The 16,469-nt window shown below is 40.4% G+C and overlaps 1 protein-coding gene across 2 annotated transcripts; it reads right to left on the bottom strand.

Moving 5' to 3' along the window:
* Positions 1-555: 555 nt before the first annotated feature.
* Positions 556-2,637, bottom strand: LOC149261942 (protein CORTICAL MICROTUBULE DISORDERING 3-like). Of its 2 annotated transcripts, XM_089382739.1 has the most exons (3): positions 2,144-2,637; positions 1,974-2,042; positions 558-1,483 (listed from the first exon to the last, which is right to left on the bottom strand). In XM_089382739.1, exons 1-3 carry the CDS (start codon positions 2,150-2,152, stop codon positions 887-889), a joined length of 675 nt encoding a protein of 224 aa, XP_089238865.1. In that variant the 5' UTR covers positions 2,153-2,637; the 3' UTR covers positions 558-886. The 2 variants fall into 2 exon arrangements, with proteins under 2 accessions (XP_089238873.1, XP_089238865.1); XM_089382747.1 differs by lacking the exons at positions 1,974-2,042; positions 2,144-2,637 and adding an exon at positions 1,673-1,847 and having other exon boundaries at positions 556-1,483.
* Between the last annotated feature and the right edge of the window lie 13,832 nt (positions 2,638-16,469).

The following is a 16,469-nucleotide window of genomic DNA, read 5'->3' as shown; positions in this document are numbered from 1 at the left end:
ATAGAAATTAAAAATGCTGAACAATGTCATGCACTAACACTAAATTGCAAGGCACTGTTTATGATATGGAAGTGGCCAAATGTTAAAACAAAATACAATAATTGCAGCATCAACGTCTGTGACATGCTAATGGAAGTATAAAAGAGACTCAGTTAAAAGTATGCTTATCTTCGCCAATAACTGTGGAATGTGGGCTTCAAAGAATTATCAGTCCACAAAAGTCTAATTATATGGATTCTACTGCCTAGGTATCTCAGGTCAAATAGTCATAACTGTGCGGTCAGTATATAGGTCTTCATTTCAGCAAGATCCAAGGAGCCCTTTAATATAGTAAAGTTCCATCCAGTTACCCAAATCCAGCAATACAGGATGTCAATTCCTAAACTCCAATTGAATTTTTTCATGATTTGCTTTGATTCAGAACTAGGCAAATTTAACACAGAACGTAGATCGTCATGGAACTATAATCATGTCTAAAATTAGCCTAATTTTGTTAGGTTTGTCACGAGAGAAAAGGGCAGTTTACCATAAGATCAACTTATTCTATTCTTATCATTGTAAAAGGGTATGCCTCAAAAGGCCCGAGTAACATAATCTTTCTCCTCCCTGCCAAAAATAATAAAATCAAACTTCTGTGATGGGTATTTCGCTGTAGTTTGGTAAACATCAGAAACCACAAATTATAAAATATTAATGTTGCCAATGTATTCGAAATTCATCATGGATACAAACAGAGCCTCAGCTCATTGCTAAAGTTGACATATTATGGGCACGTCCATTAGGGTTTCATCCTCACTGTGGCCTTCTCTATCAAAGCAAAAGGATTTACCAAAACAAAAACAAAAAAACATGTATGGACAATTGAACTGACCTGAGTGCGCTATGCTTATTTAAGGTCAACTTTGTTCTTGGCGGAACACTTCTCCTTCTGCTCCTTCAATGCCAGGATGGGCTCTTCCCAGCTTTTACGCAAGGCCCTAGGATTCTCAGGCTGGTCCGTCATCGCCCTCGACCCACTGGCCACCGATTTCTTCTTACCACAATCCCTGATAACTGGAGACAATTTACCAGCAGAAATCCTTCTTCCAGGAGATATCGAAGTCCTCCTGCCAACTGGCGAGGGCTGAAGAGCTCTCCTCCCGGGAGAAGGCTGAGGCGTTTTCCTCCCCGCATTCGGCGAAGGCTGCCTATACCTGGACGGAACAACATATGCGCCTTCTCGCGCAGGAGCCCTGTTCTCTTCTTGAGCCTTCAAGAGACTTGGAACAACGCACTTGGAAGGTATTGGAGACGATGCCCTTGAATTAGCCCTGGTTGCAGGGGAATTATCTCGAATAACCCTGTTCTTGCCTGACTTTCCGGCAGACAGAGATCGCTTCTCGGTCTTTCTACCATCTAAGCCCAATCCACTTCCATGCAGGATTTGATTTTGATAGAGAAGAGGCGGAACCTCAAGATGAATGGAGAAAGACTGTGTTGGCGGCTAATAAAGAGAAACAAAATTGTGAAGATAAAATTTGAAAATGTTTTAAGAGTACGACCACTACCCATAAATCAAACATCTAAACTAAAATCGATTCAAACAAAGAGCAACCTGAAATCTGAAAAAAAAACTCTTGCTTAAATTATATTTCATCAAAACTATTAAACTATTTCTGCTTCAGAAATTCACCTTCATTTTCCTGATTCAGTAATTCACCTTTTCATCAGAACTATTAAACCATTTATGTTTCAGTAATTCACCTTCATTTTCCCGATTCCTAAATCTACGCGAAGGATTGAACTCGACAGCGGGAAAACTAAGTGTAAAACGGAAAATCTGTTCTATTCTCAATATATTCTGTGAAGCCCAGCTTTGTATTAGGGATGTGGATACATTTTTTAACCCACAAGTTCTGAATCTTACAAGTCAATCGATATTTAAAGCAAGAACACCACAATCAAGCAGGTATTGAGAAGTAACTGCAAGGTACCTTAAAGCTACTTGCTCCATAGTTGTACTCACTCCGTGGTTTGTCCTCTCTAAATGAGGAGTAAAGAAGCTGAAATAATCCAGAAAAACAAAAAATCAATAAATTCCTAATACTAAAATGAAAGAGATTAGAGATTTAATAAATAAAATGAAAACCAAGATCTGCCTTACCTCATCCATCCATTGAGAAGCAGCTTGGAGATTGCATTGACCGATTTGATTTAGCTATAAAATAATATTGAAATAACACTGAAATACCTCTGCTGAGGAATTTTTCCTTCTCTTTTTCATGCATTGTGGCTCACAGACATGATTTCACACAAAAGGAATACATGCAAACCCACTCAGAGACACAAGAACAAACAAACACGGAGACATGGAAACATAAGAACAGACAAACTCAAAGACGTACGAATAGACAAACACAGAGACCGGAAAAAGGGGAGCGCTCGTAGACTACCACCGCTTCACTTATATCTGGCATTTTCACATTATGTGCCCTGCTTTTCTGGCTTTTCCTCTTTTGATAACGGTCAAGTTTTACTGAAATCCTACATATATGTGCAAGCCAGTTTTACTGAAATTGGAGAATGATTTTCTTTCGTGATAATTGACTGACGGTCATCTTTCTAGATCATGGAAGATCGGCTCCGCATCTTCATACAACAATGATCAACTTTCTATCGAGAAAAGCTTTAAGTAAAATTGAACAACTTATATCGAGTGTGCCATGCTGTTTTGCTTTCCCCTTTTAACTTTATACAACTGTCATATTTTATGAAAGCTTTTAATAACAGTTAGGTTTGCAGTTGTGCAAAATAAAAGTTAAAAAAATATTTTAAAAAAGCACATGCTTTTGTTGTTGTGACTTTTCCCATAGTTTGATTTTCTTCATGCTAATAAAATCTTAAATATTTTCTTCATGCTAATAAAATTTCAAATATGGGTGAAGTGCTTACAGAGGGTTTTTTTGTTTATGGAATTTTTAATAATAATTAAAAATATATAATAGAATTATTAAATGCAATTAACTTTTATAAATAAAATTGTAAAAATATTGGTTTTTACCACATAAAAGAAAATAGTTTAAAATATTTATTATAATTAATAAATATTATAACATTATTGGAATTTAAATTTTATCTTGAGAAAGTTTGTTTTTCAGAAGTTTTGATTTTCGGACAAAACCGTCGAAATTTACTTTAAAGCACAAAAGCGTGGAAGGTTGATTTTCTTATTTTGGATGTTTGCTTTTTCAAAATCACACCGTTGGGATTTCTAGTTATTTATTCACGGGGATAGGCAAATTTGCTGGAACTAAATATATGATGGTCGATTCCAATTAAGCTCTGCAAATTTTGGGAGCCGTTGGATTCATATTATGCTCTGCAAATCCTGGGAGATTGTTCTAAAGGGTGGTGGATTAATCATTGCAACTACGGTGGAAATCCTTGGCGCTATTTTTGGAAGATGGTCGATGCATTATTATTGCAGGAAGTTGTGCAGCATCTTCCTCTTTGTAAGACTAAGACTAGAGGTATGAAAACCCTTTCTGATTATTTTATTATCATTGAGGAAAGTCTTTTTTGGAGGTCTGCTTTAAACTTTGCTCTGCAATTGTGGGTTCAGGGAATTAGGCAGTTTGTTCTATTGAGTTTCTTTAATTCGATAAGGCATTCTCTAACACTTTTGAGAAGACCCGCAATTCATATTGAGGTTGTTAATAATTAGATTCACACAAATGTTTTAAATTCCTATTTGATATGCACATGGGCAATTGGGTAAGTTGCCCCATATATAGTAACAGAGAACATTTTAATTAGTTTAACATTCCTTATAGCATGTTGGGAAAAATCTGACGGTGAATTCAGCGAATCTTTGTGAAAACTTTTCATCAATTTCCACTTGGTCTTTAAACTCATTAGAAATCTTAATAGTGCCAAAATATTACAAAACAGGTTTCTGTCTATTTTTGTAATGGTGTCACAGATATCTATTTGTTTGTCTTGAAATGCCCCCAAGCCTCAGATGACAAAACTGTTTTCAGCTTGTTTGTTTGTTTTGTCTTGTTAGGTTACAAAATCTCTCAAAAATTACAAAGCCTAATACATATTTTTGTTTATGTTCGTTTGTCCACTCATTGTAAAAGATTGTTTTCTTTATAGGAAAAAAATAGAACTATTTTTCATTAAAAATGATGAAGGGTTTTACATCTGCTTGGATCAAATACAATTCATCAGTGTTACTCAACAATGAGCCGTGAAGGCCAAAATCCATCCAAAAAACAAAATAGAGCAGCCATAGAAAACATGGCAGCACCCAGATAACATCAAAACCAAAAAAGAAAACAAAGATAGACATTCAACATACAACAAGCCTAAAAGAAGCCACGGGAGATAAGAAAAACCTGCCAAAAACTACCTATGAAAATTGGAAAAAACCCTACCCACATAACGAACCAACAACAAAGTACTCGTTGTAAAAGCTTATCGGTGTCTTTCACTATTTTGGTTACTTTGGTTACCCAACACTATCCGCCCTCCAAGCTTGGGCGTCAATGACTTTTTGTTGGTTTTCCTTTTCCTTTTTATCTCGAGACATTTCTCTCATGTCTCCCATGAGGCTTAGAGTACATTATACATGTTAATTTTAAACTGGACATTACTCAGGTTAACAAAATGCAAAACCCTCTCTATCAGTCTTCACTTCAATTGCCTCCTTTGTTGACAACAATATCTCCATAATTTCCATAGTTTAAGTTTCTCCTTTCACAATTCTATTTTGGGTGCCACACTATCTTTTATAGATCTTATAATTCTATTTTATTTTCCAGTCTCTATTTTCGACTGTTATATATCATTGAATATCAAGTAAGGAGTCTCAGGCTCACAATACACATGAAATAACTATTTAGATTTATCACAAATTATTTGGGCTTCAATTTCCTTTCAGAGATTTATATGAAATCAGATTATAAATTATATTGCCATTTCCCAAAATGATCTGTATCTCTGTTCAAGAAATGCCACAAATGCTGTGTATTTAAAAATACGTTTTGTTTTTCAGAAAATTTCATATCTACCACATGTTTTGACCTTTGGTCGATTTTTTTACCAGTAGGATTCGTATTACTCCATCTATTCACCTCCACAATAAATCCACTTTCCTCTTTGACATTACAGCACATCACTATTTCGAAGTACATTGTTGCGTGCTCGCTAAGCAAAGTATGTCTTTGCGTGAGCTCAAAGTGAACTCAGATTTGTGTTCGAATAGATTGTGATTCCCACTGGGACATGGCAACAAATACATCTTATGTATCGGGTTATATTGAGCTGCCGCTATATATACCGTTAGATTTTGGCCATGGCGAAATGGCATTGTGGGCATATACAACCGCTCTTCAATTAAAGACCAATAGTATAAAATTTATTTGTTGATCAAGGACATACCTCACATAGCTTTAATTAAGGAAATTAATGAAAATTATACCGCTTTGACCCATAAGTCTCAAAAAAGTTAATAAGTCTTAGGAAAGTTAGTAAACGCGTAGTCTAACGAGGCGGAGGAGTTGCCTGGAAAGTTATAGAAATTCCGGTTATATTTAGAGAAAATCCGGCAAGGATTTTTATAAATCCAAGTTATAGTTGTTAAACTTCAAAATTTTAGCTATCCTAGACGTGTTTGATGGTGCTGAATCTATTTCCACCATCAAAAACACAATTCAAACACTGCTTCTACAAGATTTTTTGAAATTTTTTTGCCCAGATTCCGCTCACTTTTAACTGTCTGGCAATTCCTCTGCTTCTTAAGACGAGACCATTAGTAAATGCCGTAAGAACAAATTGCTAATTCCATAGACTCTTCTAGAAACTTCTTTGTTCTTGCATTGATCTTATTATCGGCACCCCCACGCACCCCCACCCATCGTTTTTCAAGCCGACAGTGTATTATTGTACATTGTGCTCATTCTGAGCTTCTTGTTATTTACTAAATTGATCTTAATTATCCGGCATATACACATTGTGCTCATTCTTAGCTTCTTGTTATTTATTAAATTGACCTTAATTATCCAACATGGTTAAAAAAATTATTAGTTTCTTGTTATTTTTTTGTTATTTATTAAATTGATCTTAATTATCCAGCATGGTTAAAAAAAATAATTAAAAGAGAAATTATTGAGAGAACCTTGAATTTGAATATTATTATTATTATTATTGCACAAAGAGGATTAGTTTAACTTTTTTTTAAAGTTATTCTCTATGATATTTTTTATTGGGTTAGAAATCTTATTATTTTATTTAAATATATTTAAGGAAAAATTATGTTGAAATTATTTATTATATCTTATTAAATTAAGTAGTTAGTGATGATGTTGATATATATATATATATATATAAAGCTAAGTTGTTTTTATTTTCAATATTTATATAAATAATTTAGTATGGAGTTTTAGATAAATGTTTTTCAAGTTTTTACTAGGGAAGAGAGGGATGAACACACTTCTTTTGTCAAGCTTGGGTTAGAGAGAGCTAGCCAAAGAGGGACCAACACACCTACATTTTGATGCTTGTGTTAGAGAGAGAGAGAGAAAAAGAGAGAGGGGGGGAAGAAGAGGGGGAAGAGAGCAACAAAGAGAAGCTGGGGGAGGAGAGGAGTGGGCAGGGAGAATGGGCAAAGCATGCATGATAGAAAGAGGTCTTGGGGAAGAGAGGAGAGGAGTATATAAGAGGGAAAAGGAGAGAGAGAGACTAGGAGTAAGAGGTAGATAAGGAGAGAAGAAGTGGGATGGATGGAGGGACGCATAGAGATGTAGAGTAGGATGGAGGAAGACAAGGGAAGGGAGGGAGAATGAGGGCGAGAGAGAGAGGAGGAGGAAATTAGAGAGGTAGAGATGAGAGAGGAAGCGAGGGAGAGGGAGAGAGAAGAAGAGGGAGTAGAGAGAGAGAGAAAAGGTGGGTGAGAGGCGGTAGGAGAGAAGGGGGAAGGGGAGAGAGAGACAGAGTAAGAGAGAGGAGACGGAGGGAGCAGGAGAGAGATAAGGAGAGGGAGGGAGAGAGAGGGAGGGAGGGAGAGAGACGAAGAGAGGGGACATGTGGGGCCAATGGAGGGTGGGGGAGAGGGGTGAGCGATAGAGAGAAAGAGAGAGATAGGAAAAGAGTGAGGGAGGAAGACAGAGAGACAGAGGAAGAGAGGGGGTCATGTGGGGCCAATAGAGGGAGTAGAGAGAGATAAAGGGTGGGAGAGAGGTGTAAGGAGAGAAGGGGGAAGGGGGGAGAGAGAGAGAGAAGGAGAGGGAGAGGGAGAGGGAGAGGGAGAGAGGGGGATAAGAAGAAGGACAGGGAGGGAGAGAAGCAAAGATATAGATATGGAGGGAGAAAGAGGGGATGGAGAGAGAGGGAGAGGGGGGGCATGTCAGGCCAATGGAGGGAGAGGGAGAGGGGCGAGGGATAGAGAGGGAAGGGGAGGTAGGGAGGGAGGAAGAGAGAGAGGGGAAGAGAGGGGGGCATGTGGGGCCAATGGATGGAGAGAGAAAGGGAGTGGGGTAAGGGGGGAGAGAGAGAGAGAGAGAGAGAGAGAAGGAGAGGGAGGGAGTGTGTAAGAGAGAGAGAGAAGAGGAAGAGGAGGAGGAGGAAGGGAGGAGAGAAAGAGAGTGTTATAAGCCATTTTGTCACATTTGATCAATATGCCTACAAACTGGATCAATCAACATCCATGGACACCTTGTCATCATCCCTACACAAATCCCTAAGCATGACTCTCTCAAATCCCTGAGTTTATGACCTTTACTCTTCATTTTATTATCTTTTAAGGCCCACTGTATCCTGGCCCTTTAGGGACCTGCGTTCAGTAGTAGGGTGTTCAATTCTACACCTGCTCTGATTAGGGAAGGTTGGCCCTTGCTAGGGGTGCACTGATTATAAAAATTCAGGAAAAATAAAAGAATCTTGAAGCTTCCTCTTTAAGAAGCTTCCAGGAGTTGTTAAAACCATTTACCTTGGATAAGAACTTTGAATCTTATTTTCCCTACCTTGGAGTTTTCACCTCTTATCCCTTGAGTTCATCCTCCCGTCAAGAGTGGATGTCAAGCCTAGACTGGTAAATGGATAGGAATTCATAAACTACCATCCTCTCCTATATATTTATTGTCATCCACAAGCTAGGGGTTGGATTTTTAGACTAATCATACACTTATGTTGTTTCTTTGATCAGAAGACAGTTATCATTCGCATACAATAGGGTGGCTTTGAGGTGTACATTGTGGTAAGGAAGGACAAGTCAACTTGGGAGGATCTATACAAGATCAGCTTCCACTTTTCGTTGTAAACTCTCTCCCTTTCATACTAATACAGAGAGTATATTGTTTTACTATATGTGTTATGTTATGTTTATATTCATATATTTCAATGTTATGCTAATCCATTGAAGAAAGTGATTGGATAATGCTACATAGATGTTGTATATCTCTAGCTAGTGTTGTGCGTTTGTGTAGGTTTTAATTATAGCGATCGAAGATACAATTGGAGTTGACAAGCCAAGAGGAGAGAAGAGTTTGTGATAGATCACAAGTAAGAAAGCAGTGGTTGGGAAGGGAAAGGGAGGAAGAGATAGTGTGGGGGGATTTAGGAAGGGGGGAGGGAGAGAGAAAGGGGGCAGATAGAGAGAGAGAGAGGGTTGGGGGGGAGTGTGGGAAGGAGAGAGAGAGAGGAGGGGCAGAGGGAGAGGTAGAGGAGAGTGGATGGAGGGAGAGTCAAGGTGGGAGAGAGTGACAGAAGGAGAGAGAGATGGAGGTATGGGGATAGAGAGGGTTGGAGAGAAGGACAAAGGGGGGTGAGAGAGTGAGTGAGGGAGGGTTGGAGAGAGAGGGGGGAGAATAAGAGAGAGAAAAGAGAGAAGTAGGGGGTGGAAGAGAGGGGGGGAGAGGGAAGGAAGTAGGGAGGGACAGAAAGAGAGAGAGATAGTGTGGGGGGTAGAGGGATGTAGAAGGGAGACATATAGATGGAGAGAGGGTGGATACGGAGGGGCAAAGAGAGAGGGAGGGAGATTGAGAAAGAGAGATGGGGGGGAGAGAAAGAGAGGGATGTAGAAGGGACACATAAGGGGGGGGAGACATGGGGAGAGACGGGGAAAAGAGGAGTGAGACGGAGGGAGAGAAGGAGAGGGAGGGATGTAGGAGGGGGAGAGGAATAGAGGTATGTAGGAGGGTTACATATAAGGAGGGAGAGAGAGAATTTTCTAAGTGAGATAAGGAGAGAGAAATATGGATAGAGAGTGAGGGAAGGAAAGATAAGGATGTTGGAGGGATATGAGAGAGAGGGATTTAGGAAGGGGACATACAAGAAGAGAGACAGAGGAAGAGGGGTATGGGAGGGAGACATACAATGTTGGGGGAGGGAGAGAGAGAGAAGAAGAGGGGTATGGGAGGGAGACATACAAGGTTGAGAGAGAGAGAGGGAGATAGAGAGACGTTGGGGGAGAGAGAGAGAGACGTTGGGAGGGATAGAGAAAGAGAGAGTAGGAGGACGAGGAGGAAATAAGGAAAATGGGAGAGAGCTAGAAAAAGTGAGTCATGAGTTTAGACAGAGAGAAAGGAATGGATAGGAAAAGGGGGAGAAATAGGAGGGAAATATGGAGAGAGTGAGATAGAGTAAGGGATAGGGAAATAGAGAGAAAGGTGGGGGAATTAGTGGGAGAGAGGTGGGATTAATAAAGGTGAGATGGATGGATAGAGAAGGGATACATAAAAACACAGAGAGACAAGGATAGGGAGAGAGGGAAGGATGAAGAGGAAGGATTGGATTAAGGGAGAGACATGGGGTAAGGAAGAGAGAGAGAGAGAGAGAGAGAGAGAGAGAGAGAGAGAGAGAGAGAGAAGGTAAAGCGATACATAGAGAAAGAGAGTGGGTGGGTGGGTGAGACAGAGAGGCAGAGAAGGAGAGAGGGAGGGTGAAAGAGATAGAGATTTAAGGGGGATATAGAGGGAAGAATAGAGAGAGAGAATACAGGGATAAAGAGAGACAGGGATGAGGGGGAGAAAGATAGTGAGTGAGAGAGAGAGAGATGAGGGGGACAGAGGGGGAGAGGGAGAGAGGAGGGAGAGACTGATGAGGGATTGATTAACTGAGAGAGAGAGAGAGAGAGAGAGAGAGAGAGAGAGAGATGATGGAGAGATAGAGAGGGAGTGTGTGTAATGCACGGTGTAATGAGGAAGAGAGGGAGAGAGATTGATAAGGGAGAGATAGAGAGAAAGAGGGAGTATAAGGTAGTGAGAGACATAGGAGAGAGGGAGGGAGGAGAGAGGGGGGGAGAAGGGAGTGAGGGGGAAAGTGGGGAGAGAGAGGGACAAAGAGTGAGGGTGATGTAGGTGCATCTTTGGACATGTGAAAACCTATCATTGGCCTATAAAAGTTCCTATAGATTTAAGAAAAGGAGTTGGTTTCCTTAATTAAAATGCAATTTTTTAAATTTGTTCATTGGATAGGAATTTAGAAGATTTTTTATGATAATATATGTTTATGTTGGGATTTAAGCTTATCATCGCTAATAATAGGGGATATAAGAATTATGCCCTCATATGTGTAAATTAAAATATAATGTAATGTGAAAGGAGGTAGTGGAGTGGCATGAATGTAAAAAAATGATTTCATTTTCTTTAATAAAGCATGAGCATGTAGCGTTCCTTTGTACATGCTACAATTTTTAATATCACCTCTACATCAAGTGGTGATTTTTAGTTTCACCCTTGTGTTAAGTGATATTAGAGTAGGAAATCTTGTGTGTTTGAGAAAGATGTAGTATAGACCTTTAATTTAGTATTCGCATATAATTTAGTTGATGTCTATTTTTTTGTTAGGATGTAATCTGAAAATGTGAAGCTACAATTCGAATTCAAAATTAAGTTCAAGTTTATATTTGAAGAGACGTATTAATTATTCCTTTAAATTGATGTTGTAATGTGATTCCTAGCTCATCATATAAGTGAAATCAAGGTCCTAATGTCATCTAATATGCTACTTGTTAAAATTGGCAACCAGGGCAAAACTTCATGTGGGTCATCTTATTCATGGCTAATAATATTTTTATTAGATTCCTCTCGTCGAGAGGTGTAGGATTGATATAAAGATCAACCAATTCCGATAAGTATTCATGGAGATATGAATTTATTTTGATTATGGAATTATTATCAAGCCGACCTACAACTCATGTAGGCTCAGAAGCCCAACAGTCGCATCTATTCACCCACCAACGTTGTGTATAAATATAATAGGACTTTTCCTCATTTGGACTCACTCATCTCATCACATCTCTCTCTCTCTACTGCGCAGATATGAGTCTCTTCTCTACTGCGCTGAAATGGGTCTCTCTCTCTCACACATGTGAAGCCGGAAGCTGTTGAATTTGAAGCTGCAACTGCAGAAGTAAAGATTGACTTGCATGGCCTAGAATATCTCCTCTTTGGAACTGCGCTGTAGGTTCATTTGAACCTCCTTTGAAAGCCGCAACTTTTGGTGGTGGAATGAAGTCAATCCGACGAACGGTTTGCAAGATATCGACTGCCCTAGTTTGAAGCCGGAAACTGCTGAAACTGAAGCTGCAACTGTAGAAGTAAAGATTGACTTGCGTGGCCTAGAATATCTCCTCTTTGGAACTGTGCTGTAGGTTCATCTGAACCTCCTTTGAAAGCCGCAACTTTTGGTGGTGGAATGAAGTCAATCCGACGAACGGTTTGCAAGATATCGACTGCCCTAGTTTGAAGCCAGAAACTGCTGAAACTGAAGTTGAAACTGCAGAAGTAAAGATTGACTTGCATGGCCTAGAAGATCTCCTCATCTAAACTACGCTGTAAGTTCATCTGAACCTCCTCTGGAAGCCGAAACTTTTGGTGGTGGAATGAAGTCAATCCGACTGTCGGTTTGTGAGATATGGTCTGCCCTAGTTTGATAATGAAGACGCTAATGCTGATACTACTGATCTAGGGTTTGCTACTACTGATATGAATCAAATTTACTGTACTATTTCTCTCTACTGAATTATTGAAGATAAAAGAATATTTGATCAAAGGGTTTCCCCACACATTGTGGGGTTTGTCCCTGGCTAGCCGCCACATCTTGTGTCTCTTGTCTTGGCTTGTTTTCTGTTGATCGTTTAATGTTCTATCTGCACTTTACTTTATGTACATGTGATTGCTAATCGGTGGAATATAATAAGAAAAACAAATAAACTGTTATAAGCATAGAACATACCAGAAACTTAACATGGTATCAGAGCTGAGGTGAAGACAAAGCCCGAGCAAGAGCAAGAGCAATCATCGTAGAGAATATTGGCAAGGCTATCCTAAAAGAACTATGGGGTCCTCAACACTCTTTCCTGCCGAAGATAAGCTCCATGAGAAAGCTGACTATCACGGATGGAAGATGTCTATCGATCTAACCCTTGAGAATCAAGGAGTGTTGGATCATGTGAGAGGAAATATTACTGAGCCTCCATCAAATGCATCCACTGCTGCCTGGAACAAATGAAAAAATGGAGAAGTCAAAACAATAGAAGATCATCCGGGACTCTATCGATAAGCACTTGGTGGCCTACATCTCTGAACTGGACACCCCAAGGAAATCTACGATAGACTGGTGAGTTTATTTAAAGTTAATGATGCAAATCAAGTTTTGTTTCTTAGAAATAAGTTGAGGGAAATCAAGAAGGGTAAAGATGAAAGTATGCAAGCATACTTCTTAAGAATCACCGATATCAAGAACGATCTCCTATCTATTGGGGAAACTATTACTGATAGAGAAATGGCACTCACAACTCTTGGAGGATTGCGATTTGAATGGTATGTGTTTAGGACTACTCTTTTGAACTATAATGTAATTCCTGGTTTCGAGGAATTAATGGCTAGATGCATTCAAGAAGAAACAAGGGAAGAAGTGCAAGAAATGCCCATGCCTAAAGGTCCTCCTGCTACCTTTTCTTCTCATGCAAAGAAAAGAAATAATTCCGGGACTAAATCAAAAGGAAAGGCTAGACCTAAGGCTAGAAGAAAATGACGATGTTACATTTGCGATAAAGAAAGTCACTATGTATGAGATCATGAGCATCATGATGAATGAGATCATGGACATAAAGGGCAACATGAGATCATGGACATATAGGATAGCATGATGATGATGCACACTAGTTTGAGCAGCATTATGATGGATAAAATCATGGACATGGGCAGCATGATGATAATCATGATTAGAGAAGCATGGTACAGTATGCAGTGGTGCAACTCGAAATCCCTCTGATGGCAATCAAAGGAATGACAAATTCAACAACAAAGGTAATAGGAGAGTTGGGAATCAAGGAAGAGGACAAGCATTCAAGAAGCCTAGAAATTCCAAGATGTATTAAATGCACCTGACCTCAAAAAGAACCTAGTGTCCATCTCGGCAATGGAAGACAAAGGCTACAAGGTAACCTTCAGCGATGGCAAGGTATGTATATGGAAAAATAATGTTAAAGATGCCTTTACTCCTGGGTTTAGTGTTGATTCATTATTTCAGGTTGATGGAAGTCCGCTAGGTGTCATGTCTCGTGACACAACTATTTAGTCCGAACTTTGGCATCGGAGGTTTGCCCACCTTCATTACAAAGCTCTACTCGATGTAAGACAGATGGTGACGGGGATGCCCGAATTCTGAGTAGAGAAAGAAGGTGTATGTCCAGGATGTGCCGAAGGAAAGCTCAAAAGGGGACCATTCCCCTCAAGTCAAAGCAAGACCTCCGATATATTACAATTGGTTTACTCAGGCATACCTGAGGTTGGCATTAAGAGGGAGGCTACTACACCACATACTCCTGAGTAGAATGGTGTGGTGGGAAGGAAGAACCACACGATGATGGAAGCTTTCCGGGCCATGCTACATGATCAAAGACTTCCAAAGTTTCTATGGGATGAAACTACAATCATCGCTGTATATGTACAAAATCGATGCCGTCATCAAGCATTGGGTTCCTAAACTCCTGAAGAAATGTTCACCACCGGTCAAAGGGAAGTCGTGATTAGTCATGATGTCACCTTTGACTAAGATATGGCTCTCAGCAAGGTGATCAATCTTCCGACTTTGAGGAGCTCTCAAGAAGCCGACACCAGGGAACCGAAAGAAAAGGATGATGAATCAATGCCTGATGTAGAAGAACCCATGGATCCGATTGATCCTCCTCCATATGAGCCTTCCTCTTCTAGGAAGAGGCCTTCATGGCTTAAGGGGTTACTTGATGATGCTGAAGGACATGCTGCACCCTGAGGAACCTTTCGTGAAAGTAAGAAACCTAATAGGTATCAAGGATACCTGACCATCATGAGCACGATCATACAAAATGAGCCTTCATCATTCTCAGATGTCATCAAGCATTAACTATGGAAGGATGCTATGACCATATAATATGAGTCTATTATGGAGAATGATGTCTGGGAAGTAGTTCCCGGACCCTGGACAAGACAATTGTTACTTCAAAATGGCTTTACAAGATAAAGCATGCAACAGATGGAAGCACGGAAAAGTATAAGGCTCGTTTTGTTGCTCGAGGTTTCTCCCAAAAGGAAGGTATAGACTATGATGAGATATTTGCACCTGTTGCCAGATATACGACCATTCGCTCGATCATATCCCTTTCCGCTTCACAAGGATGGAACCTACATCAGATGGATGTCAAGACTACGTTCTTGCATGGCTCGATCAAAGAAGAGGTCTACGTGGAGCAACCCGAAGGATTTGAGATTTATGATCGAAAATCTCATGTATGCAGGTTGAAGAAAGCTCTCTATGGGCTGAAGCAAGCACCTCGAGCATGGTATGATAGGATCGATAGCTACTTAATGAAGCTGGGATTCACTAGGAGTGAAGCCGATCCTAACCTTTACTTTAAGGTTGAAGATGACAAGCCTCTCATACTAGTGTTGTATGTGGATGACCTCTTTCTAACAGGTGCAGACCCTCTCATTCACAAATGTAAGAGGGAGCTGGCCTCTGAATTTGAAATGAAAGACCTAGGACTAATGCACTACTTCCTAGGACTTGAAGTGTGGCAAAAGCCAAGGGAAATTTTCCTATCTCAAGGAAAATATGTTGTAAATATATTGGAAAGATTCGGTATGATGGACTGCAAGCCTGTGACTACCTCAAGGATCTTAACTTTTAGAAGTTATATGGTAGTGATGTCGGACCAGACTTGGGAAATGCCTCTGAGTTTCAAAAACTCATTCGCATTGATGTTCTTGGTGAACCTCCATCCGAACATATGTTTTGCAGTTAGCATTGTGAGCTCATATTTGGTTGAGCCTCACTGGATTGATGCCATGAATCTTCTGAGATGTCTTCAGGACACAATCTCTCATGGATTAAGATACGCTGCCGGAGATGTGAGACTACTTGGATATACTGATGTTGATTGGGCAGGCAGTGTGGTCGACCGTAAGAGCACTTCCGGGTACTGTTTCACCTTGGGATCTGCTTCAATATCCTGGATGAACAGGAAGCAGAAATCGGTGGCTTTGAGAACCGCCGAAGCAGGACATATTGTTTCTAACATAACCTCGTGTGAGGCAGTCTGGTTGCGAAAGCTCTTCAGTGAGCTGTTTGGATTTACATTGGATACCACTGTGATTCTCTGTAACAACCAGAGGTGGGATTCGATTATTGAGGAATCCCATATTCGTCAATTGCTCTAGTAGATAGACATCATCTGGGATATGGTAAGTTGATGAGAAAGGAAGCTCCATCACATTAAGATGATGTACAGGTTGATACACCTTGTCAAAGCCCCGAGGAAAGATCTAATCTGTGATTTTCCCAAACGACTTGGAGTCGGCAAGAAACCCTTGTACAAGGGTCCTGCATGTTGCATACATTGAGCTCTGGGAGCTCTAAGGGCTTGCGGTTCCTACTGGAGCAACATATGACCACAGGGTGACTCACCCTCCCCTGGTGGTGCACACTGGAACAAGATGATTCTCTCTCTTGTGGGACAAGATGATTCGCTCTCTTGTGGAACAGGATGATTCGCTCTCCTGTGTAGCAGGATGATTAGTTCTCTTGTGAGGCCTGGATTGATGTGCTCTCCATGGCAGCATGGATTGATGTGTTCTCCACGACGATTGTAGCAGGATTGATGTGTTCTCCTATAAGGCCTAGATTGATGTGTTCTCCATGGCAGCATGGATTGATGTGTTCTCCACGGCGATTGTAGCAGGATTGATGTGTTCTCCTGTGAGGCTTGGATTGATGTGTTCTCCATGGCAGCCTGGATTGATGTGTTCTCCATGGCAATTGTAGCAGGATTGATGTGTTCTCTTGTGAGGACAGGATTGATTAGTTCTCCTATTGAGGCATCCTACCCATGCAGTCTGGGACTCATGGGAAGTACCTCTCATCTGATCAATGACCAGGGAAATGAAGTTAGGGACCATAGTAGTACCGATGGACGCATCATTGTAACTACCATACTCCCTACGCTA

The sequence above is a fragment of the Pinus tabuliformis genome, chromosome 6 (assembly GCF_031772625.1).
Source record: "Pinus tabuliformis cultivar Carrire ecotype Pingquan chromosome 6, CPIR1, whole genome shotgun sequence".
NCBI classification, from domain to species: domain Eukaryota; kingdom Viridiplantae; phylum Streptophyta; class Pinopsida; order Pinales; family Pinaceae; genus Pinus; species Pinus tabuliformis.
The sequence above is the reverse complement of the archived record's forward strand: the minus strand, read 5'-3'. Positions and strand labels throughout refer to the sequence as shown.

Bases quoted from the DNA above. Each gene is read 5' to 3' on its own strand.
- LOC149261942 (XM_089382739.1), bottom strand. The intron at 1,484-1,973 runs GTACCTTGCAGT...TCTCTTTATTAG, and splicing joins ATGGAGCAAGTAGCTTTAAG to CCGCCAACACAGTCTTTCTC.